This window comes from Salmo trutta, chromosome 19, assembly GCF_901001165.1.
Source record: "Salmo trutta chromosome 19, fSalTru1.1, whole genome shotgun sequence".
Lineage (NCBI taxonomy): Eukaryota > Metazoa > Chordata > Actinopteri > Salmoniformes > Salmonidae > Salmo > Salmo trutta.
Window position 1 is genome coordinate 22692502 of NC_042975.1, and position 24932 is coordinate 22717433.

A 24932-nucleotide genomic window follows, 5' to 3' on the forward strand; every position below is an offset into this window, starting at 1 on the left:
TGGAACGGAACAGAGCTGAAAGGAAAGGAGGGACCCTGAGATTGGTGGTGGTGGTTAGTTTGCTTGCTAGCCTGTGAAGGAAGAAGGTTATTATTAACCTTATTGATGTCACTTGTTAAATACACTTTTTAATCAGTGTAGATGAAGGGGAGGAGACAGGTTAAAGAAGCTTGAGACAATTGAGACATGGATTGTATATGTGTGTCATTCAGAGGTTGAATGGGCAAGACAAAAGATGTGTGTCTTTGAACAGGGTATTTTTTTAAATGTATTTAACTAGGCAAGTCAGTTAAGAACAAATTCTTATTTTCAATGACGGCCTAGGAACAGTGGGTTAACTGCCTTGTTCAGGGGGAGAACGATAGATTTTTACCTTGTCAGCTCGGGGATTCGATCTTGCAACCTTTCGGTTACTAGTCCAACGCTCTAACCACTAGGCTACCTGCCACCCCGATGGTTATGGTGCTATGGTGGTAGGTGCCAGGCGCACTGGTTTGTGTCACGAACTGCAACGTTGCTGAGTTTTTCACGCTCAACAGTTTCCCGTGTGTATCAAGAATGGTCTACCACCCAAAGGACATCCAGCCAACTTGACACAACTGTGGGAAGCAATTGAATCAACATGGGCCAGCATCCCTGTGGAACGCTTTTGATACCTTGTAGAGTCCATGCTCCGGGGGGAGTGCAACTCAATATTAGGACGGTGTTCTTAATATTTTGTACACTTAGTGTATATCTGTATTTATAATAGGTCCTGTGATAGAAATATTGAGAGCAACAGAGAGAGACAGAGGGAGATAGAGACTGAAAGGCAGTGACAGATTGAGATAATGCCAAACAGGCAGCAATACACCTCTATTCCAACTTGGTTTTTGTCACCCTGTGAGCTACAGAAGGCTTTACACACACCCACACAACGTAAACCCACTCAGCTCCTCGTCAGTCCCTGGCTTGTTCCCTGTCCCTAATCCCTGATTGGGTTTAATCTGATTCTGTAGTGGAGGTGAAATCCCCTTTGAAAGGCTCATAGCTGACATAGGAATAGAAACACATGCTCATGTAAAGGCTTCACGCACTATTATAACACCATGGCAGCACAGATAGTGATACAGACACATATGGCCATGCCATGATCTCTTCCTGGTACAGTTGGGCTATACTCTTCTGCTAGCCGCGCTAGCTGGTTTCACATAGCAGATTAGCATAAATCTATTATGGGGCTAATGCACTGTGTTTTGTCGATGACTTGATGTAATGTTCTGGAGTTGAGTGTCTAAGCGTAACATCATCACCGTAACGTATCGATCAGAACCTGGTAATGGTCGGTCCGGTGCTTAGGTTACACAGTTCCAATGTTCCTCTACCCTCTGTGGCAAAGTCATACAAGTGATAATGAGCTTTTATTGTGTGATTTAGTGTGCTTATTTGACACTAGACAAATATGAGCAAAATATATATCTTAGTTTCTTTCCCTGATATGACCTGGGGTGTTTTCACTAGGAACCAAACAGAAACAAATGGACCGAAACGGAGAGGAACCTTCCTGAATCTGTCCAATAAGAAACTCACATTTTTGTTGCAAAACATTTTACTACGATGTGCACTAATGAATACACCCCAGAACATATGAAATATACTTTGTTTCAAAAGGAAGGAAGGAAAGTTCAAATATATTTCCAAACTCCATGACACCCAAATCAAGACATCTGAATTCATCTGAAAGCTATGGCTTTTTCTCAATTGTGGAAAAGTCTGTCCTCTCCTTGACTCCTCCATCCTCCTTTCCTCCCTGACCCTGGTCACTGTAGAAGAGGATAAATGTGTTAATAGGTGAATGAAGGAGTTGGCTCTTCTCCTCGATTGCCTCCTCCGGCGGAGGATTCACAGATGTATCCTACCACAGAAGAGTTTTGAAAGCCGCCACACCCCCTTTGAATCAGCTGTGGTTTTGTCGGGGAAAAGCATGCACACATTTAAAAACGACACGCTACTTATCCTTCTATCTATAAAATATCTAGCACAACTAACTACACTTCTTTTGCATTTTGGGACCCTCCTCTGTAAACGTAATTTGCCTGATAACGCTAGTGGAGAAAGAGAATCTAATTTCATACGAATACATTTGATTCCACGTTTCCTCTCCTCGCCTCCTCTCCTCATTTACCTTTTACATTTTTCAAAAGGAGGCGAGGAGAGGACACGAGGAATAAGTGTTGGAAAATCAAATACATTTTCCCAGAAATCCTGGTTGGAAAATGTCGGATTTCCTTGCTTATTCCCTCACGATTCCGGGAATCTTCCAACCGGGATTTGTGGGAAACTAGGGAATTTAAGGAAAGTTAATGGAATTTTGCAACCTTTCGAGGAATCAAGTAAATCCAATTGAGATTCTCCTTAAACTAAGGTGTATCTTGACTTAACACTTCCTTTGATCATAATGTTGATTGTTCTCCTACAAGCGTTCTCATGAGCCAAACCCGTTATCGACAGTCTTGACTACTTCACAATTGCATTGCACAGACAAAAAAATAAGCCTTAATTGAGAAGAGGGGAGGCAATGCTTGGTTTTTAACCAAATAAAACGAAATGGAAAAAACATTCGTTTTTTTATGTTTCTAAATATGAAGTACAAAGGCAACAAAAACACATTTGGCTACTCTTGTTTTATTCGCGTCCCGGCTGGATAGGCTGTGTTTTCACTGTCAAAATTCATACCATAACCAACTGCATTACCGCTAAAACCAGTTTTTGGTTGGTCTTGAATATCCCTATCAGCGCTCCCTGAAATTAGCACTTTGGATCATGTTTTGAAGGACACGCCTCAAATATTTCCAACCACCCATCTGACTGCATACAAGCTGATATAAGACAAGTAAATTGCAGAACCTGACATTAGGGCTGGAAAATGCCATCTTATGTCTACATAAATGTCCCCATGAGATGCCATCTTAGTCGCTCAAATCGACTTAATTGGGTCATATTGAGTCTTCACATAGCAATGAATGGTGTCATGTGATCGATGGGTTTGTCGATTCATATACAGTCATCCTCATATTGTAAGGATGGATTTCTGGAATCAACACTGACCAACGACCTAATTACTCTCCATTATAAGCCCCCCCCCATTCTACACCCCCCCTTCTGCATCCCAAAACAACACAGTCAAAAAAATAACTGCTTGCCCAACAGAGGCACCTGTTACCATGGCAACCTTTTATGCTTGCTTCAAGGTAAAAAAAAAACACTGAGTCACGCATGGAAGCCCCTGCTGTTCCAGACGACTGTGTGATCTCGCTGTCCGTGGCCGATGTGAGTAAGACTTGGTGACTTTTAAACAAGTTAACACTTGCAAGGCCACTGGGCCAGACAGATTACCAGGACGCGTTCTCAGAGTATGCGCAGACCAGCTGGCAAGTGTCGTCACTGACATTTTCAACCTTTCTATGTCCAAGTCTGTAATTTCAACATGTTCAAAGCTGATCACCATTGTCTCTGTTCCCATGAACTCCATGGTAACCTGCCTAAATGACTATCGTCCCACAGCACTCACATCTGTAATCATGAAGTGCTTTGAAAGGCTGGTTATGGCACACATCAACACCATTATTCCAGAGACCCTGTACCCACTCCAATTTGCATACCGCCCCAACAATTCACAGATGAGACAATCTCAATTGCACTTCACACTGCTCTCTCCCACCTGGACAAGAGGAATACCTATGTGAGAATGATGTTCATTGACTACAGCTAAGCATTCAACACCAATAGTCCTGTTCCAAGCTCCTCACCAAGCTTGGAACCCCATCTCCCTCTGTAACTGGATGCTGGACTTCCTGACTGGCTGCCCCCAGGTGGTCAGGGTAGGCAACAACACCTCCACCACGCTGACCCTGAATACGGGGGTCCCTCAGGGGTGTGTACTTAGTCCTCTCCTGTACTCCCTGTTTACCCACGACTGCATGGCCACGGACAACCCCAACACCATCATCAAGTTTGCTGACGACATGAAAGTGATAGGCCTGATCACCGACGGTGATGAGACGGCGTACAGGGAGGAGGTCAGAGACCTCCCAGCTAGCACATTTGGTTCCTTGGAAGTTGTGGGAACGTACGTTTTTGGTTTCCCATTGGTGCTGGAAACAAAGCCAAAGTTTCCTGACCGGTAAAACCGAATGTTTTTTAAATGTTCTGAGAAAGGAAGTGAAAATTTGGCCTGTTCTAGAGGTCTCAAGAAGGTTCTGGGAACGTTCTACTATGGTTCCCTGAACGTTTTCCTGGGAGGTTTTATTTAAAAAAAAATAGTCGATGTCTGTGGCCCCACAAAAAAATCAAAATCTGTCAGTTTAAGCTAGAGATATCTTTTTTTGCATGGGCAATCAACTGCATCCGCCGATGTCGCCCTTCCGCATCTGCGGTGAAAAGTGGCAGAGCTAGAGCGGTGTTTGTCAGACCATGAGACATCCTGAAAATCGGTCTTCTCACAAAAACGTGTATTGCATCCAAACACATTAACTATACACTATTATGACCACTCTATGGAAAGATGAGACTCCGAAGTCGTTAGATCTGATCTGCCACCTTCTGTATGCAGCGTCTGAACCGTTTGGGCTACACACTAATACCTCTCTGTGTAAAGATGAGTCTCTCACAAACACGTACATGTCGTTGTTTTGCACTAGGATGCACACAAGCCCAACAAGACTAGTCTCAAGGTATCCAGGTACCATTTTTTTTTTAAATGAATGGAAGTATATATGGAGATAGTTTAGTGTCTAAAATAAGGGGTTAAATACATCAAATATATATATAATTTCCTGATCTTTCTTATATCTCTCAGATATAGGACAGACACTTCAGAACAAACTTCCTTTAGATTTTTGGGGGGACTATCTATTTATCCATGTATGAAGCTGTTATTCAATGCATTTCCATGGGCTAAAAGCAATAAGGCCAAATTCAATGTTTCATCAAATAGTTTTGTATATATTTTTTGATACCTTAAGGGGTCCTAAACTCCAAATCAAATATCTAAATGATTACTGGTATGACCATCTTAAAATAATTCCATGTTAGTAGTTTTCTTGTGGTTTTTTTTGTTACGTTATCTTAATGTTCTGAGAACATGACTGGAAATAGAATCATGAGGAAACCTGAAGGAAACGTTATGCTGAAGTACTGAAATTCCCACAGAAGAACGTTGTTTGTTAATGTTCTCTGAACATTCTGAGAACATGACTTTAAATATACTGCTCAAAAAAATAAAGGGAACACTTAAACAACACATCCTAGATCTGAATGAAAGAAATAATCTTATTAAATACTTTTTTCTTTACATAGTTGAATGTGCTGACATCAAAATCACACAAAAATAATCAATGGAAATCCAATTTATCAACCCATGGAGGTTTGGATTTGGAGTCACACTCAAAATTAAAGTGGAAAACCACACTACAGGCTGATCCAACTTTGATGTAATGTCCTTAAAACAAGTCAAAATGAGGCTCAGTAGTGTGTGTGGCCTCCACGTGCCTGTATGACCTCCCTACAACGCCTGGGCATGCTCCTGATGAGGTGGCGATGGTCTCCTGAGGGATCTCCTCCCAGACCTGGACTAAAGCATCCGCCAACTCCTGGACAGTCTGTGATGCAACGTGGCGTTGGTGGATGGAGCGAGACATGATGTCCCAGATGTGCTCAATTGGATTCAGGTCTGGGGAACGGGCGGGCCAGTCCATAGCATCAATGCCTTCCTCTTGCAGGAACTGCTGACACACTCCAGCCACATGAGGTCTAGCATTGTCTTGCATTAGGAGGAACCCAGGGCCAACCGCACCAGCATATGGTCTCACAAGGGGTCTGAGGATTTCATCTCGGTACCTAATGGCAGTCAGGCTACCTCTGGCGAGCACATGGAGGGCTGTGCGGCCCCCCAAAGAAATGCCACCCCACACCATGGATGACCCACTGCCAAACCGGTCATGCTGGAGGATGTTGCAGGCAGCAGAACGTTCTCCACGGCGTCTCCAGACTCTGTCACGTCTGTCACGTGCTCAGTGTGAACCTGCTTTCATCTGTGAAGAGCACAGGGCGCCAGTGGCGAATTTGCCAATCTTGATGTTCTCTGGCAAATGCCAAACGTCCTGCACGGTGTTGGGCTGTAAGCACAACCCCCACCTATGGACGTCGGGCCCTCATACCACCCTCATGGAGTCTGTTTCTGACCGTTTGAGCAGACACATGCACATTTGTGGCCTGCTGGAGGTCATTTTGCAGGGCTCTGGCAGTGCTTCTCCTGCTCCTCCTTGCACAAAGGCGGAGGTAGAGGTCCTGCTGCTGGGTTGTTGCCCTCCTACGGCCTCCTCCACGTCTCCTGATGTACTGGCCTGTCTCCTGGTAGCGCCTCCATGCTCTGGACACTACACTGACAGACACAGCAAACCTTCTTGCCACAGCTCGCATTGATGTGCCATCCTGGATGAGCTGCACTACCTGAGCCACTTGTGTGGGTTGTAGACTCCGTCTCATGCTACCACTAGAGTGAAAGCACCGCCAGCATTCAAAACTGACCAAAACATCAACCAGGAAGCATAGGAACTGAGAAGTGGTCTGTGGTTACCACCTGCAGAACCACTCCTTTATTGGGGGTGTCTTGCTTATTGCCTATAATTTCCACCTGTTGTCTATGCCATTTGCACAACAGCATGTGAAATGTATTGTCAATCAGTGTTGCTTCCTAAGTGGACAGTTTGATTTCACAGAAGTGTGATTGACTTGGAGTTACATTGTGTTGTTTAAGTGTTCCCTTTATTTTTTTGAGCAGTGTATATCCATGATGAAACCTGGTGGAAACGTTATGCTGAAGTACTGAAATTTCCACAGAACAACGTTGTTTCTTAACGTTCTCTGAACTATTTGAGAACATTCCCAAATTGAAATCAGTTGGAGAACGTTCCTAGGACATTACCGAAAATGTATTAAGTGTAACCATGTTTGACCTTTTCGGAAACATTGTGTCTAAGTAATGATTTACCAAGAAAATATGTTTTTTTTGTCAAGTTCCTTAAATGTGCTGAGAATGCTCCAAACCCATGCAACTATCCTGCACCATTCCCAGAACGTTGTGGGAAGGTTGTATGCAAAATGACCATAGGACAACCACTCTCTCACCATGCATTAGGAAACATATACAGCAGTTCTCAGATGCAGTGCTCTTGACTTTTTCCACATTTTGCTGTGTTAAAGCCTGAATTCAAAATCAATTAAATATCAACACATCTACACACAATACCCCATAATGACAAAAATAAAACATATATTTTGATTTTTTTTATACATTTATTGAAAATGAAATACAGAAAAATCTCATTTACACTCCTGAGTCAAACCTTTGTAATCAAATCAAATCACATATTATTAGTCACATTCACATGGTTAGCAGACATCACCGGATTCCTGCCGTAAGCTCTGGACCTTTGCATCGGATCATCACAGCTAGCTAGCTGCTACCGAGTGGCTATAGTGGCTAATGCCCTTGTCCCGAAGCTAGCACCAGTTAGCCTCGAGACAGGCGCATCTCCCGGATAGCAAACAAAATTACTCCAGCTACAATATCTCTTTTGCCAATTGGCCTGGACACTTTGTCGACACGGAGCCCCGCCGAACCATTACGACTGGTCTGCTGATGTAATTCCGTCTGATGTGCCCTCAACCGGCCTTTGTCGTACGTCGGTGAAGATGCTTCTGCTAGCCCCAGCCTGCTAACTTTAGGAACGCGGTGTCCCCCACTTGCTAGCGTAGTAACAACTACCTAACGGCTTCCCTGTTTCATCTATTGCTTTTCACTGGACCCTATGATCACCTGGCTACATAGCTGATGCCTGCTGGACTGTTCATTAATCACGGTACTCCATTTTTGTTTATTTGTTTATCTGTCAACCCCAGCCTCGAACTCAGGCCCTGTGTGTAGTCAACTGACCCTCTCTGCCCATTCATCGCATTTTACCTGTTGTTGTTGTCTTAGCTGATTAGCTGTTGTTGTCTTACCCATTGTTGTCTTAGCTAGCTCTCCCAATCAACACCTGTGATTGCTTTATGTCTCGCTTTATGTCTCTCTCTAATGTCAATATGCCTTGTATACTGTTGTTTAGGGTAGTTATCATTGTTTTTTTACTGCGGAGCCCCTAGCCCCACACAACATGCCTCAGATACCTCTTTTGTCCTATTCCCACACATGCGGTGACCTCACCTAGCATAACTAGTGCCTCCAGAGATGCAACCCCTCTTATCGTCACTCAATGCCTAGGTTTACCTCCACTGTACCCACACCCTATCATACCCCCGTCTGTACATTATGCCCTGAATCTATTCTACCACGCACAGAAATCTGCTCCTTTTATTCTCTGCCCCCAACGCACTAGACGACCAGTTTTGATAGCCTTTAGTCGTACCCTGATCCTACTCCTCCTCTGTTCCTCAGGTGATGTAGAGGTTAATCCAGGCCCTGTGTGTCCCCAGGTGCTCTCATTTGTTGACTTTTGTAACCGTAAAAGCCTTGGTTTCATGCAGGTTAACATCAGAAGTTTGTTTTACTCACTGCTTTAGCAAACTCCGCTACCCCTGATGTCCTTGCCGTGTCTGAATCCTGGATTAGGAAGGCCACCAAAAATTCTGAGATTTCCATCCCCAACGACAACATTTTCTGTCAAGATAGAACTGCCAAAGGGATAGGAGTTGCAATTTACTGCAGAGATAGCCTGCAAAGTTCTGTCATATTTTCCAGGTCTATGCACAAACAGTTCAAGCTTCTAATTAAAAACATGAATCTCTCCAGAAATAAGTCTCTCACTGTTGCCACCTGTTATAGACCCCCCTCAGCTCCCAGCTGTGCCCTGGACAACATATGTGAATTGATTGCCCCCCATCTATCTTCAGAGTTCGTTCTGTTAGGTGACCTAAACTGGGATTTGCTTAACACGCCGGGAGTCCTACAATCTAAACTATCAAGGAATCCACCAGGTACAACCCTAAATCTGTAAACATGGGCACCCTCATAGATATTATCCTGACCAACTTGCCCTCCAAATACACCTCTGCTGTTTTCAATCAGGATCTCAGCGATCACTGCCTCCTTGCCTGCATCCGTTACGGGTCCGCGGTCAAACAACCACCCCTCATCACTGTCAAACGCTCCCTAAAACACTTCTGCGAGCAGGCCTTTCTAATCGACCTGGCCCGGGTATGCTGGAAGGATATTGACCTCATCCCATCAGTAGAGGATGCCTAGTTGTTCTTTAAAAGTAATTTCCTCACCATCTTAAATAAACATGCCCCTTTCAAAAAATGTAGAACTAAGAACAGATATAGCCCTTGGTTCACTCCAGACCTGACTGCCCTCAACCAGCACAAAAACATCCTGTGGCGTACTGCACTAGCATCGAATAGTCCCCACGATATGCAACTTTTTTGGGAAGTCAGGAAACAATACACACAGTCAGTTAGGAAAGCAAAGGCTAGCTTTTTCAAACAGAATTTTGCATCCTGTAGCTCTAACTCCAAAAAGTTCTGGAACAATGTAAAGTCCATGGAGAACAAGAGCACCTTCTCCCAGCTGCCCACTGCACTGAGGCAAGGAAACACTGTCACCACTGATAAATCCACGATAATCGAGAATTTCAATAAGCATTTCTCTACAACTGGCCATGCTTTCCTCCTGGCTACCCCAACCCTGGCCAACAGCTCCGCACCCCCCGCAGCTACTTGCCCAAGCCTCCCCAGCTTCTCCTTCACCCAAATCCAGATAGCAGATGTTCTGAAAGAGCTGCAAAATCTGGACCCATACAAATCAGCTGGGCTAGACAATCTGGACCATCTCTTTCTAAAATTATCTGTCGCCATTAGTGCAACCCGTATTACTAGTCTGTTCAACCTCTCTTTCGTATTGTCCTAGATTCCTAAAGATTGCAAAGCTGCCACAGTCATCCCGCTCTTCAATGGGGGTGACACTCTAGACCAAAACTGTTACAGACCTATATCCATCCTGCCCTGCCTTTCGTTGTCTTCCAAAGCTAAGTTAACAAACAGATCACTGACCATTTCGAATCCCACCGTACCTTCTCCGCTGTGCAATCCAGTTTCCGAGCTGGTCACGGGTGCACCTCAGCCACCCTCAAGGTACTAAACAATATTATAACCGCCATCGATAAAAGACAGTACTGTGCAGCCGTCTTCATCGACCTGGCAAAGGCTTTCGACTCTGTCAATCACCATATCCTTAACGGCAGACTCAACAGCCTCGGTTTCTCAAATGACTGCCTCGCCTGGTTCACCAACTACTTCTCAAATAGAGTTCAGTGTGTCAATCGGAGGGCCTGTTGTCAGGACCTCTGGCAGTCTCTATTTGGGTGTCACAGGGTTCAATTCTCGGGCCGACTCTTTTCTCTGTATACATCAATGATGTTGCTCTTGCTGCTGGTGATTCTCTGATCCACCTCTATGCAGACGACACCATTCTGTATACTTCTGGCCCTTCTTTGGACACTGTGTTAACCTCTCTGGTAACAGCCAGTGAAATTGCAGGGCGCCAAATTCAAACAACAGAAATCTCATAATTAAAATTCCTCAAACATACAAGTATTATACACCATTTTAAAGATAAACTTCTTGTTAATCCAACCACAGTGTCCGATTTGAAAAAGGCTTTACGGCGAAAGCACACCATGCGATTATCTGAGGACAGCACCCCATCAAACAAACACAGACAATCATATTTCATCCCGCCAGGCACAATACAAAACTCAGAAATAACGATATAATTCATGCCTTACCTTTGAAGATCTTTTGTTGGCACTCCAATATGTCCCATAAACATCACAAATATTAATTCCGTCGTTATATCTCCAAAATGTCAATTTATTTGGCGCGTTTGATCCAGAAAAACACTGGTTCCAACTCGCACAACATGACTACAAAATATCTCATAAGTTACCTGTAATCTTTGTCCAAACATTTCAAACAACTTTCCTCATACAACTTTAGGTATTTTCTAACGTAAATAATCGATAAAATTTAAGACGGGATAAACTGTGTTCAATACCGGAGGAAAACAAAGTGGAGCGTGCTTTCAGGTCACGCGCCTCAACCACAACAGTACACTTCACTCGACCCTCGTTCTGAACAGGGCTACTTCTTCATTACACAAAGGAAAAACATCAACCAATTTCTGAAGACTGTTGACATCCAGTGGAAGTGATAGGAACTGCAAGCAAGTGCCTTAGAAATCTAGATCTCCACAGAAACCCCATTGAAAAGAGAGTGACCTCAAATTTTCCTGGTTGGTTTGTCCTCGGGGTTTCGCCTGCCAAATAAGTTCTGTTATACTCACAGACATCATTCAAACAGTTTTAGAAACTTCAGAGTGTTTTCTATGCAAATGCATATCCTAGCTTCTGGGCCTGAGTAGCAGGCAGTTTACTCTGGGCACGCTTTTCATTCGGACGTGAAAATACCGCCCCCTATCCCAGAGAGGATATGTCAAACGGCTTTGATATGTTTCAGTCTTCTGTGATACAGTTGAAGTTTACATACACCTCAGCCAAATACATTTAAACTCAGTTTTTCACAATTCCTGACATTTAATTCTAGTAAAAATTCCCTGTCTTAGGTCAGTTAGGATCACCATTTTATTTTAAGAATATGAAATGTCAGAATAATAGTAGAGAGAATTATTTATTTCAGCATTTATTTATTTCATCACATTCCACGTGGGTCAGAAGTTTACATACACTCAATTAGTATTTGGTAGCATTGCCTTTAAATTGCTTAACTTGGGTCAAACATTTCGGGTAGCCTTCCACAAGCTTCCCACAATAAGTTGGGTGAATTTTGGCCCATTCCTCTTGACAGAGCTGGTGTAACTGAGTCAGGTTTGTAGGCCTCCTTGCTCGCAGACGCTTTTTCAGTTCTGCCCACAAATTTTCTATAAGATTTAAGTCAGGGCTTTGTGATGGCCACTCCAATACCTTGACTTTGTTGTCCTTAAGCCATTTTGACACAACTTTGGAATTATGCTTGGGGTCATTGTCCATTTGTAAGACCCATTTGCGACCACGCTTTAACTTTCTGACTGATGTCTTGAGATGTTGCTTCAATATATCCACATAATTTTCAATCCTCATGATGCCATCTATTTTGTGAAGTGCACCAGTCCCTCCTGCAGCAAAGCACCCCCACAACATGATGCTGCCACCCCCGTGCTTCATGGTCGGGATGGTGTTCTTTGGCTTGCAAGCATCCCCCTTTTTCCTCCAAACATAATGATGGTCAGTATGGCCAACCAGTTCTATTTTTGTTTCATCAGACCAGAGGACATTTCTCCAAAAAGTACGATCTTTGTCCCCATGTGCTGTTGCAAACCATAGTCTGGATTTTTTATTGCAGTTTTGAAGCAGTGGCTTCTTCCTTGCTGAGTGGCCATTCAGGTTACGTTGATATAGGACTCGTTTTACTGTGGATATAGATACTTTTGTACCTGTTTCCTCCAGCATCTTCACAAGGTCCATTGCTGTTGTTCTGGGATTGATTTGCACTTTTCGCACCAAAGTACATTCATCTCTAGGAGACAGAACGCGTCTCCTTCCTGAGCGGTATGACGGCTGCATGGTCCCATGGTGTTTATACTTGCGTACTATTGTTTGTACAGATGAACGTGGTACCTTCAGGCATTTTGGAAATTGCTCCCAAGGGTGAGCCAGACTTGTGGTCTACAATTTCTTTTCTGAGGTCTTGGCTGATTTCTTTTGATTTTCCCATGATGTCAACATCAATCATCATTTCCCATGATGTCACATCATGAGAGGTTCAAGCCAGGCATTGAATAAAAACATATAATTTCAGGCTCTCTTTTAATCAGAGAAATAGGATTAAAAACCATTTTCAAAAACAGAAACACAAAATATAACTATTAAAGGTAAAATATAACAGTGTGTACTTGTATCCTGAGCATTTAGCGTTTAGCCTACAGTGTCACACCCTGATCTGTTTCACCTGTCTTTGGGCTTGTCTCCACCCCCCTCCAGGTGTCGCCCATTTCCCCATTATTCCCCAAATCAAATCAAATCAAAGTGTATTTGTCATGTGTGCCGAATACATCAGTGAAACGCTTACTTACAGGCTCTAACCAATAGTGCAAAAAGGTATTAGGTGAACAATAGGTAAGTAAAGAAACAAAACAACAGTAACAAGACAGTAGCGAGGCTATAAAAGTAGCGAGGGTACATACAGACACTGGTTAGTCAGGCAGATCGTACATGTAGATATGGTTAAAGTGACTAGGCATATATGATGACAAGAGGGTAGCAGTAGTGTAAAAGAGGGATTGGCGGGACACAATGCAGATAACCCGGTTAGCCAATGTGCAGGAGCACTGGTTGGTCGGCCCAATTGAGGTAGTATGTACATGAATGTATAGTTAAAAGTGAATATGCATATATGATAAACAGAGAGTAGCAGCAGCGTAAAAATAGGGGTTGGGGGGGGGGGCACACAATGCAAATAGTCCGAGTAGCCATTTGATTACCTGTTCAGGAGTCTTATGGCTTGGGGGTAAAAACTGTTGAGAAGCCTTTTTGTCCTAGACTTGACACTCCGGTAACCGCTTGCCATGCGGTAGTAGAGAGAACAGTCTATGACTGGGGTGGCTGGGGTTTTTGACAATTTTTCGGGCCTTCCTCTAACACCGCCTGGTGTAGAGGTCCTGGATGGCAGGCAGCTTAGCCCCAGTGATGTACTGGGCCGAACGCACTACCCTCTGTAGTGCCTTGCGGTCAGAGGCCGAGCAATTGCCGTACCAGGCAGTGATGCAACCAGTCAGAATGCACTCGATGTTGCAGCTGTAGAACCTTTTGAGGAGCTCAGGACCCATGCCAAATCTTTTTAGTTTCCTGAGGGGGAATAGGCTTTGTCGTGCCCTCTTCACGACTGTCTTGGTGTGTTTGGACCATTCTAGTTTGTTGTTGATGTGGACGCCAAGGAACTTGAAGCTCTCAACCAGCTCCACTATAGCCCCGTCGATGAGAATGGGGGCGTGCTCGGTCCTCCTTTTCCTGTAGTCCCCAATCATCTCTTTAGTCTTGGGATAGAAGCTGTTTTCAGTCTCTCGGTTCCAGCTTTGATGCACCTGTACTGACCTCGCCACCCCGCTAACATCCAGAAGGCGAGGTCAGTACAGGTGCATCAAAGCTGGAACCGAGAGACTGAAAAACAGCTTCTATCTCAAGGCCATCAGACTGTTAAACAGCCTTCACTAGCATTGAGTGGCTGCTGCCAACATACTGACTCAACTCAAGCCATTTTAATAATGGGAAAATTGATGTAATCAATGTATCACTTGCCACTTTATAATATTTATATTAGATAATGTTTACATAACCTACATTATTCATCTCATATGTATATACTGTACGCCATACCATCTACTGCATCTTGCCATCTTGATGTAATTAGATGTATCACTAGCCACTTTAAACAATGCCACTTTATATAATGTTTTCATAACCTACATTACTCATCTCATATGTATATACTGTACTCCATACCATCTATTACATCTTGCCTATGCCGTTCGGCCATCACTCATTTATATATTTTTATGTACATATTCGTATTCATTCATTTACACTTGTGTGTACAAGATAGTTGTTGTGGAATTGGTAGATTACTTGTTAGATATTACTGCATGGTCGGAACTAGAAGCACAAGCATTTCGCTACACTTGCATTAACACCTGCTAACCATGTGTATGTGACAAATACATTTTATTTGATTTGGTTACATTGAGGGATAGGTTGTTATCCTGGCACAACCCGGCCAGGTCTATGACCTCCTCTCTATAGGCTGTCTCGTCATTGTCGGTGATCAGGCCTACCACTGTTGTGTTGTCTGCAAGTGTAATGATGGTGTTGGAGTCGTGCCTGGCCATGCAGTCGTGGGTGAACAGGGAGTACAGGAGGGGGCTGAGCACGCACCCCTGGGGAGCTCCAGTGTTGAGGATCAGCGTGGCAGATGTATTGCTACCTGCCCTCACCACCTGGGGGCGGCCCATCAGGAAATCCAGGATCCAGTTGCAGAGGGAGGTGTTTAGTCCCAGAATCCTTAGCTGAGCTGTAGTCAATGAATAGCATTCTCACATAAGTGTTCCTTTTGTCCAGGTGGGAAAGGGCAGTGTGGAGTGCAATAGAGATGGCATCATCTGTGGATCTGTTTGGGCAGTATGCAAATTGGAGTGGGTCTATGGTTTCTGGGATAATGGTGTTGATGTGAGCCATTACCAACCTTTCAAAGAACTTCATGGCTGCGGACGTGAGTGCTACGGGTCTGTAGTGTACTTATACCTGTGTTCTCTGTTGCCAGTTCGTTTTGTTTCGTCAAGCCAACAAGTGGTTTTCCCGTGCTTCTGTCTTGCTCTAGATCCTGTTTTCTAGCTTTGCTGGTTTTTGACCATTCTGCCTGCTCGCCGTTCTGTACCTTTCGGACTCTGCTCTGGACAACTGACCTCTGCCTGCCCTTGACCTGTCGTTTGCCTGCCCCCCTGTTTCTGTAATAAACTTTTGCTACTTCAAAACTGTCTGCATCTGGGTCTTCTCCTGAGCCTTGATAAACAGCTTTGTCTGTATACTAACATTCACAAATGGGATAGTACCTTATAGCTTGCTATGAAAGATGAATTACATTTATTTTAGGTCAAAATACACATCAATTTCTGTAAATACAATTAAGGCTACAGCGTAGGATTGGGGCATAATTTTTTTTCTCATAAATGAATGATATATAGTCATACATTTTTGAAGAATACAAATCATGAGCTTGTTTTACTCAATTGATTGTAACAATACCATTGTAAACAATGTACAGTCGTGGCCAAAAGTTTTGAGAATGACACAAATATTAATTTTCACAAAGTCTGCTGCCTCAGTTTGTATGATGGCAATTTGCATATACTCCAGAATGTTATGAAGAGTGATCAGATGAATTGCAATTAATTGCAAAGCCCCTCTTTGCCATGCAAATGAACTGAATCCCCCAAAAACATTTCCACTGCATTTCAGCCCTGCCACAAAAGGACCAGCTGACATCATGTCAGTGATTCTCTTGTTAACACAGGTGTGAGTGTTGACGAGGACAAGGCTGGAGATCACTCTGTCATACTGATTGAGTTCGAATAACAGACTGGAAGCTTCAAAAGGAGGGTGGTGCTTGTTCTCATTGTTCTTCCTCTGTCATCCATGGTTACCTGCAAGGAAACACGTGCTGTCATCATTGCTTTGCACAAAAAGGGCTTCACAGGCAAGGATATTGCTGCCAGTAAGATTGCACCTAAATCAACCATTTATCGGATCATCAAGAACTTCCAAGGAGAGCGGTTCAATTGTTGTGATGAAGGCTTCAGGGCGCCCAAGAAAGTCCAGCAAGCGCCAGGACCGTCTCCTTAAGTTGATTCAACTGTGGGATCGGGGCACCACCAGTACAGAGCTTGCTCAGGAATGGCAGCAGGCAGGTGTAAATGCATCTGCACGCATAGTGAGGCAAAGACATTTGGAGGATGGCCTGGTGTCAAGAAGGGCAGCAAAGAAGACACTTCTATCCAGGAAAAACATCAGGGACAGACTTATATTCTGCAAAAGGTACAGGGATTGGCCTGCTGAGGACTGGGGTAAAGTCATTTTCTCTGAATCCCCTTTCCGATTGTTTGGGGCATCCGGAAAAAAGCTTGTCTGGAGAAGACAAGGTGAGCGGTACCATCAGTCATGCCAACAGTAAAGCATCCTGAGACCATTCATGTGCGGGGTTGCTTCTCAGCCAAGGGAGTGGGCTCACTCACAATTTTGCCATGAAAAAAGAATGTTACCAACACATCCTCCAAGAGCAGATTATCCCAACCATCCAGGAACAGTTTGGTGAAGAACAATGCCTTTTCCAGCATGATGGTGCACCTTGCCATAAGGCAAAAGTGAGAGCTAAGTGGCTCGGGAACAAAACATTGATATTTTGGGTCCATGGCCAGGAAACTCCCCAGACCTTAATCCCATTGAGAACTTGTGGTCAATCCTCAAGAGGTGGGTGGACAAACAAAAACCCACAAATTCTGACAAACTCCAAGCATTGATTATGCAAGAAAGGGCTGCCATCAGTCAGGATGTGGCCCAGAAGTTAATTGATAGCATGCCAGGGCGGATTGCAAAGGTCTTGAAAAACAAGGGTCAACACTGTAAATATTGACTCTTTGCTTCAACTTCATGTAATTGTCAATAAAAGCCTTTGACACTTATGAAATGCTTGTAATTATACTTCAGTATTCCATAGTAACATCTGACAAAAATATCTAAAGACACTGAAGCAGCAAACTTTGTGGAAATTAATATTTGTGTCATTCTCAAAACTTTTGGCCACGACTGTATAGCTTCAAAACTGTCAGTCCTTGCATCTGGAGCGCTGTCTATGTGGTGTAATATTTTCCCATCCCTCAGCTGTATATTAAAATAAGTGGCAGGGCAGACATTTTTTGTATTTCTTTTTATTTGCAGACTGTAGTTTTAAAGGTTTGTATGATATCTTTATGTTGATATATTTGTTTGATTTATGTACCTTTCTTTTTAGTCATTTTGAATTAAATCCATCATTCTCTAATACGTTTAAGGACCTTTGTTTAGCATTAATAAAGCATAACATGGCTGCATGGGATTTATACTAATACGACTCTATGCAGCCAATAACAATATCCGCGACAGGTATAATGCCAAGAACCGCTTGTGGATTTGACAGCTCTAACCCAGTTCCACCCCTAATGCCGTCGAAACAACAGCTATGTGGGAGTCGGCTAGTGCAATCTGAATGAATCAAGCCTAAAGTCTATTAAAGGCCATTATACAGTGCCTTCGGAAAGTATTCAGACCCCTTCACTTTTCCAGATTTTGTTACGTTAAAGCCTTTTTCTAAAATGGATTAAATAGTTTTTTCCCCCTCATCAATCTATACACAATACCGCATAATGACAAAGCAAAAAACAGTTTTTTAGAAATGTTTGCAAATTTATTTGCTCTGACACAAATGTATTTACTTTTGACACATTCTTTGTTTCTTCATATTATTTCCAATCAAAATTACACTGAGCCCTACAGTGAAGGCACAATTTATGAGGACTTCAGTGCATTCACACCGGAAGTCAAGTGCCTGGTGTAAAATGGTTGGAGATTACAGGAAAAACAAGCTGTGCGGTTGTTTCTAGAATTGAACTAGAGCCATTAAGCAATTAAACCTTAGGCAAAAAGTTATCCAATGCTGGCAATGTCTTCTAGGTACTTTTCAAACCAATTACTGACAGAAAACAGACTGATTTCACATAATTTGGATCTAGTGCAAATAAAAATGAATGGTTTAAATTGATCTTATTTCTGGTTCTTAGGTTGGAAAGGTTACACCAAAATCTTTCACACGTATTAGCAGCAGTGGCAGTGGGTAAGTTAGTTTTGAGTGGGTGGAGATTTCAGTAGGACCAATGGAATGGTCTAAAATGTGAAAACACTGCCTACCCAGGGAACCGGCATGGTATACTGGTGGTTTCTCGGAACTGATGGCTTCTACGCTAAGATGGAGTACATTTTAGCTAAGCCTAACCCTTTTCCTAACCTTAACCTAATTATCCTAACCTGCAACGTTAATTCTTCTTACCTTCCATGTTAATTCTCCTAACCTGCTACATTAATTCTCCATCTAGCCACAACCGTGAAAGCCATTAGTTCCAAGAAACTATCAGTGTCACCACACTTGGGCCATGCAAAATGAACTTGGCCAATGTTAATGGACATAAGCCACCTGGCTTACATTTCTAACAGATAGATGAACCCAGAACATGTATAATGCCACTAAAAGATCAAATACATAAAAAAAGATGATGTTAAAAAATAAAACATTGCTGTTTACATCTACTGATAATGACACAAAGCTTGGAATAGAATGGTTTTTTTGATGATGGAATGCAATGTTGATAGTTGATGTCTGACAATTGAAATGAAATTTTCCCAAATGTTCCCTATTTGCATGACATTTCGCACGATAAAAAAACATTTAGCATATTCTCTGATTCTAAAGACACGTTTATACCTGGCGCTAACATGTGTCCAGTGTCCACATACAGTAGACGGATGAGAGACACATTTTTGTGTCGACAAAACAGACCTTGATCAGATAGTGATTTGAAAATCTTGATCGGATGACGACCACATGTTAATGCAAGGTGTAAACAGGACTTAAGAGGTCTTGCATGTCCATTGAGTCCAACTGCCAAAGACAAGTATTCATTAAGAGATGCCTAAAGGAAGCTATGTCAACAGCAGCTGTTTTCACCATTGTTTCGAGTTAAGAAATCACTATTTCAAAGAAAATGAAAAAGCATATTATGCTAATCAATACGACAGAAAAACCTGACTAAAAGTTACAAATATACCATGAGAATGCCTTATTTCTTCAAACATTAAATTTGTCATCCCTTTTCAGCTGCAGTTGTTGTAGAAAGTGCCATCAGTGTTTGTGGTGAGATGGCGATGTTGAAATGGGCGAGGGTAGAAATATATGCCTAAAATGGCTGATGTTCACATATTGAACATCAACACACACATGCTCTCATTCAAAGATGCTCTGACAAACACACACACATTCATAGATGCAGTGAAAAAACACATGCATCCTTTCTCACATTCATAGATTCACAGACATGTACACAACATCGCACACACACTGTACACGCACACAGACACACACACCTGTACAAAGCGATGGAGTGTAGGCTATTCTGGAGTTTTACTGTTCCTGTTCTTTAGCCTGGGCCTGAGCAAGGGCTTTCTCTGCACTGGACGAGCCCTCGAAGCGCTGTGAGGCGATGGCCGCTTGGTGGGACATGCTCTTTTTCACTATGTCCCCCTTTCTCCACAGCGTGATCTCCTAGAACAAGGCAATAAAACAGAATGAAACCGGGAGAGACTACCTGGACTTGTCCAATAAGAATGTCAATTTTTATTTCCCGTTGTGATAATGAACACATCCCAGTTGAACTACTGCACTCACCAACACACAGCCTACTTGTAGTGGTGTACACCTCATGTTACAATTTGCTATGGTGTGATACAGGTATGATAGGACCTCTATTTGATGTCCTTTCTTTACATCCCAATACAAATAAATGTTTTGTTACAGCCTACTGTTACACAGCACTCATACACAGAGTTGAAATGAACAATGTGCTGACCTTGACATGAACCACAAATTAGTCACCAATCAGATCAAATAGAACAACAGCAGCTACCTGCCTGCCATTCTATCTCTATTGTGTGTTTACTGTGTATCTGCATGTACCTGCTGTTTGAAGTAACGCCTCTCCTCCTCGTCTATGAGCACCAGGTTGAGGTAGTACCGCACAGAGTACTTCTTGTTGATGTCCCTCATTGTAGGAGTCATCTCATAGCCAGCCAGGAATAGTCGGATAGGAATGGACTCCCCTGAAAGACAAAAGCCATACTATTAAAGTGATTGTTCACTGTAAAATATATGTCTTTTGTCAGACGTTTTCAATCCAAGTTCCATGCCCATCATTTGTGTAAATCCTGCGTGGAGGCTGGTAACAGGAGAATCCGCAGGATGGGCTCATTGTAATGGCTGGAATAAAGTCAACGGAAAACTATCAAACATACAGTTCCATTCCAGCCATTAGAATGAGCCCTTCCTCTGATTTCTCCTTCCACCAGCCTCCACTGGTTGTTGGTGCCACTTACCTCTCACTGGTGCTCCGTCCATAATCTCATACTTGGCTATGGTGTCGTTCTCATGGTACACATTTGGGCCCGTGCCAGTCGTTTCTCGCTTGATGATGTCAATCTCCATGTGTCTGATCTTGAGCCGTACTAAGAGGAAGTAAATCTTTCCCACGATTACATCTTTTAGGTGGTATCTGCATTAAAGGGACAGTTCACAGTTAAAGTGACTGTTTAAATGGCATATTTAGGTTATGGTTTCCTTACCTTGAAAGCAGTCTATGGACAAAGAGAGACCGAAATCCACACTTTGGTTTTGATTAACTATCCACTTCCATCCAATGCTAATAAACAGTAATGACAGAAGTTGTCATAACAAGTACTTCGACAATGTTTCACTCGCCTCAAACTGATCAGTGTTTAATTAGCGACATAAGCTACCTCAAATGTCCTATTACATTCAGATGTTTTTTCCTCAAAAATCATACGATACAGCACTATAGCACTATCAACAAGGCAGACCCTACAGGCCCTAATTTTGATGCACCTGGACTATTATTCAGTCGTGTGGTCTTGGGACTCAGGAAAATTGAAATTGGCTCAGAACAGGGAAGCACGGCTGGCACTTGGATGTACACAGAGAGCTAACATAAATATATATATTTTTATAGATATTTTATTTAACCTTTATTTAACTAGGCAAGTCAGTTAAGAACAAATTCTTATTTACAATGACAGCCTACCCGGCCAAACCAGGACGACGCTGGGCCAATTGTGCGCAGCCCTATGGAACTCCCAATCACGGCTGGATGTGATACAGCCCGGATTCGAACCAGGGACTGTAGTGACTCTTCTTGCACTGAGATGCAGTGCCTTAGACCACTTGCGAGCCCCAAAAAATATTTATGTTGAATGCACCGAGCTGTCTGTTTGAACTACTTGCGCACAGCTCGAACACCCATGCATACCCCACAAGACATGCCACAAGAGGTCTCTTCACAGTCCCCAAGTCCAGAACAGACTATGGGAGGCACACAGTACTACATAGAGCCATGACTACATGGAACTCTATTCCACATCAAGTAACTGATGCAAGCAGTAAAATTAGATATAAAAAACAGATAAAATACACCTTATGGAACAGCGGGGACTGTGAAGCAACACAAACATAGGCACAGACACATGCATACACACACACGTTAACATACGCACTATACACACACGTTAACATACGCACTATACACACACGTTAACATACGCACTATACACACACGTTAACATACGCACTATACACACACGTTAACATACGCACTATACACACACGTTAACATACGCACTATACACACACGTTAACATACGCACTATACACACACGTTAACATACGCACTATACACACACGTTAACATACGCACTATACACACACGTTAACATACGCACTATACACACACGTTAACATACGCACTATATACACACGTACACTGGGATTTTGTATTGTAGATATGTGGTAGTGGTGGAGTAGGGGCCTGAGGGCACACAGTGTGTTGTGAAATCTGTGAATGTATTGTCATGTTTTTAAAATTGTATAACTGCCTTCATTTTGCTGGACCCCAGGAAGAGTAACCTGCTGCCTTGGTAGCAGCTAATGGGGATCCATAATAAATACAAATATAAACATGCTATTAGCATAGCAGTTTAGGGAAGTTGAACCAGGGAGACTTAAGTTTGACTTCACTAAAGCTTTGCTATCTCATCATTCAAAAACATGAATATTAACAGAGTAACAGAGTCATACTTGGACTTGTTGTACTCAAACTCGATGTGTAGACAGTCTTCGATTCCCACTTCCATCTTGATCGACGAGTTGAGTTCTGGGTATGTGCTGAGCGTGTGCACGACAATGTCAATTTCTTTACTGATGTCGTTCAGTCTCCGGCTTACCGTTGCCCTCAGAAAGTAGCTGAAATAGAAAAGAGAAGAGGCAGAAAATCAACTCATCTACTTAATGACTATAAATGCATGATGCACAAAGAACAATTCAGAAAGTCTCCAATAGGAGTCACATTCTACCCATAAAGACCATAAATAGCTGGTGAGACACAGTTGAAATCAGGTGAAGTCTGTGCTTTGATATAACTGTATTTGCACTTCACGCTACAAGACAAATTATACTCTCAAGTTAACATATTTGACATATGTACAGAAGTTAAGCTACTGTAGATATACACTGTACTGGAGACATCGGAAATGGCAATTCTCTAGACTGGGCTCCAGTCTATCTCTATTTTCAGATTCTATTATTTCTGTTTCTATTTCCTTGTTCAAGGCAACAATTCTGTTTTGTTGACTGCAAAACTCTTTAAATGGCACTCTAGAGGTCCATTCTTTTGGACAAAGGCATTTTTATCACAGAAAATCAGCTGTATAATGGTTAAAATTATTACATTTAACTAAATGGCCTAGAATCACATGCAATCCACTGACAATTCCCTGTTACCAAAGACAACAACTAGAATGCATTATTATTAGGCAAATTAAATAACAGTGAAATCGCATGTAGTGATGGAACTTAAATTGTGTGTGAGGGTAATTGATTTTGACCTATAATGTTGTACAAATGGTTCATGCATGGTTTGTTGCCAGATACTTGCTTACCGTAATTTGACATTCTGGCCTGTGTAGGACTCGTATGGTTTCTCCACGTGTGTGAACTCAAAGTCAAAGGTCTGGGACTGCGTTAGCTCTCCCGGTCTGGCCAAGTCTTTAACCAGAGACACAAACTCATGGTGGTTCCCCCTGTCGTAGTACAGCTCTGACAAGAGAGAAATAGTTGTTAGTCACCAGTTTTCAATGGTGAAAAAATCTAGAAGAGTTTACAGATTACTTTCTATCCCTTTAAAAGGCATTACATGTAGTGTAAATATATTCAAGGTAATGCTACAAATGATAACTGGTTACTGCATCTTACAAGTGTGTAATAACGTTTATTACAATGTAACTATAAAGGACATATGATATAGGCCACATTTATGTTCAAGTGTAACTGACAGGTGAAGTTAGAATCATGATTCTCACACATCTCTGAACTTCTGACCAGGCAGATAACTAATCTACTGTAGGAGAGTTTCTGTGGCACAATAGTGCTTCTGTTTATCACTTATATCACAGCCAACCACAGGTCACTACATTTTAACCCGTGCCCAAGCAGCGTGCAGTGAATAGACTAATGTGCATGGCATGGCTTAATACGTTCACTCATCGACTAAAACGTTGTATATCGATTGTAACATACTCAAAGCAAGCTAAAGACCAGCTGGTGATAACATATATTTCTCTCTCAACGGGCAACACACGTGGCACATACATGTATGTCATATGACTTGGGTCATCGAGCTACAGTTGCAACATTGATCAATCAATCGACACAGATAGTTAATTTAATCAGCTTGACAATTCATTAGGATGGCAACATCACGAATAGAGACTTCTTAATCGAAGTAAATTCATGTTTTGCGCCATGGATAATTTTGTAGCTTATTAAGTTATTTTGGCAGTGACAACCCTGATGTGTCACAGACTTACCAATCTGCCCAATAAACTCCATTTTGATGCCTTGATGCTCGAGTCTTTTCCCTGGATTCTTAAGTGTTACGTTGACTTTTCCAGATACTGTCTCGCCATCATATAACAAAAAATATTTGTCCCTTTTCCCATCCTCAGTCTTATGTTCAGCTTTCTTTCTTGTCTCAGCGTCTTTCAAAAATATATCGATTTCTGCACTTTGACCAAAACTAAAGAAACTCATCACTGGACCTTGTTTCAGAGCCTATACCTTTTTCAACAAGCCTTTGTAGATTTTGCATGTACAACAAAACTCTAACGTTACTGTATTCCAAATGCTTCCTACGAGTGATTTCCTCCGGAATTTAGATTGTGCTGTCCTATGATACGAAACTAAACGGAGCGATTGTTGAATGTTTCCAATTACAGCAGTATTGCAATGCCCACTGTAGCGTTTCCTCGTTAAATGCGCATGCGTGTAACTGCAGGCTCGGGATCAGTGTAATGTGCATTGAATGCAGATATTCTACAGATAGAAATGGCCAAATCAATTTGGATAGCTATAGCCAACTTCACACT

The 24932-nt window shown here is 42.5% G+C and overlaps 1 protein-coding gene across 1 annotated transcript; it reads right to left on the minus strand.

The window, feature by feature from the left end:
• Nucleotides 1-18059: 18059 nt before the first annotated feature.
• LOC115154181 (vacuolar protein sorting-associated protein 26B-like) lies at nt 18060-24831 on the minus strand. The gene is made up of 6 exons (XM_029700142.1): nt 24375-24831; nt 23448-23604; nt 22588-22752; nt 20817-20992; nt 20401-20543; nt 18060-19989 (listed from the first exon to the last, which is right to left on the minus strand). The coding sequence occupies exons 1-6, from the start codon at nt 24595-24597 to the stop codon at nt 19849-19851; spliced, it is 1005 nt and encodes a 334-aa protein (XP_029556002.1). The 5' UTR covers nt 24598-24831; the 3' UTR covers nt 18060-19848.
• Nucleotides 24832-24932: the final 101 nt, after the last annotated feature.

Coding starts and splice junctions, on each gene's coding strand:
- LOC115154181 (XM_029700142.1), bottom strand. CDS start 24,597: ATGAGTTTCTTTAGTTTTGGTCAAAGTGCAGAAATCGATATATTTTTG. Junction 23,605..24,374: donor GGAGTTTATTGGGCAGATTG/GTAAGTCTGTGA, acceptor CTCTCTTGTCAG/AGCTGTACTACGACAGGGGG. Junction 20,993..22,587: donor TTTGAGTACAACAAGTCCAA/GTATGACTCTGT, acceptor CCTTTAATGCAG/ATACCACCTAAAAGATGTAA.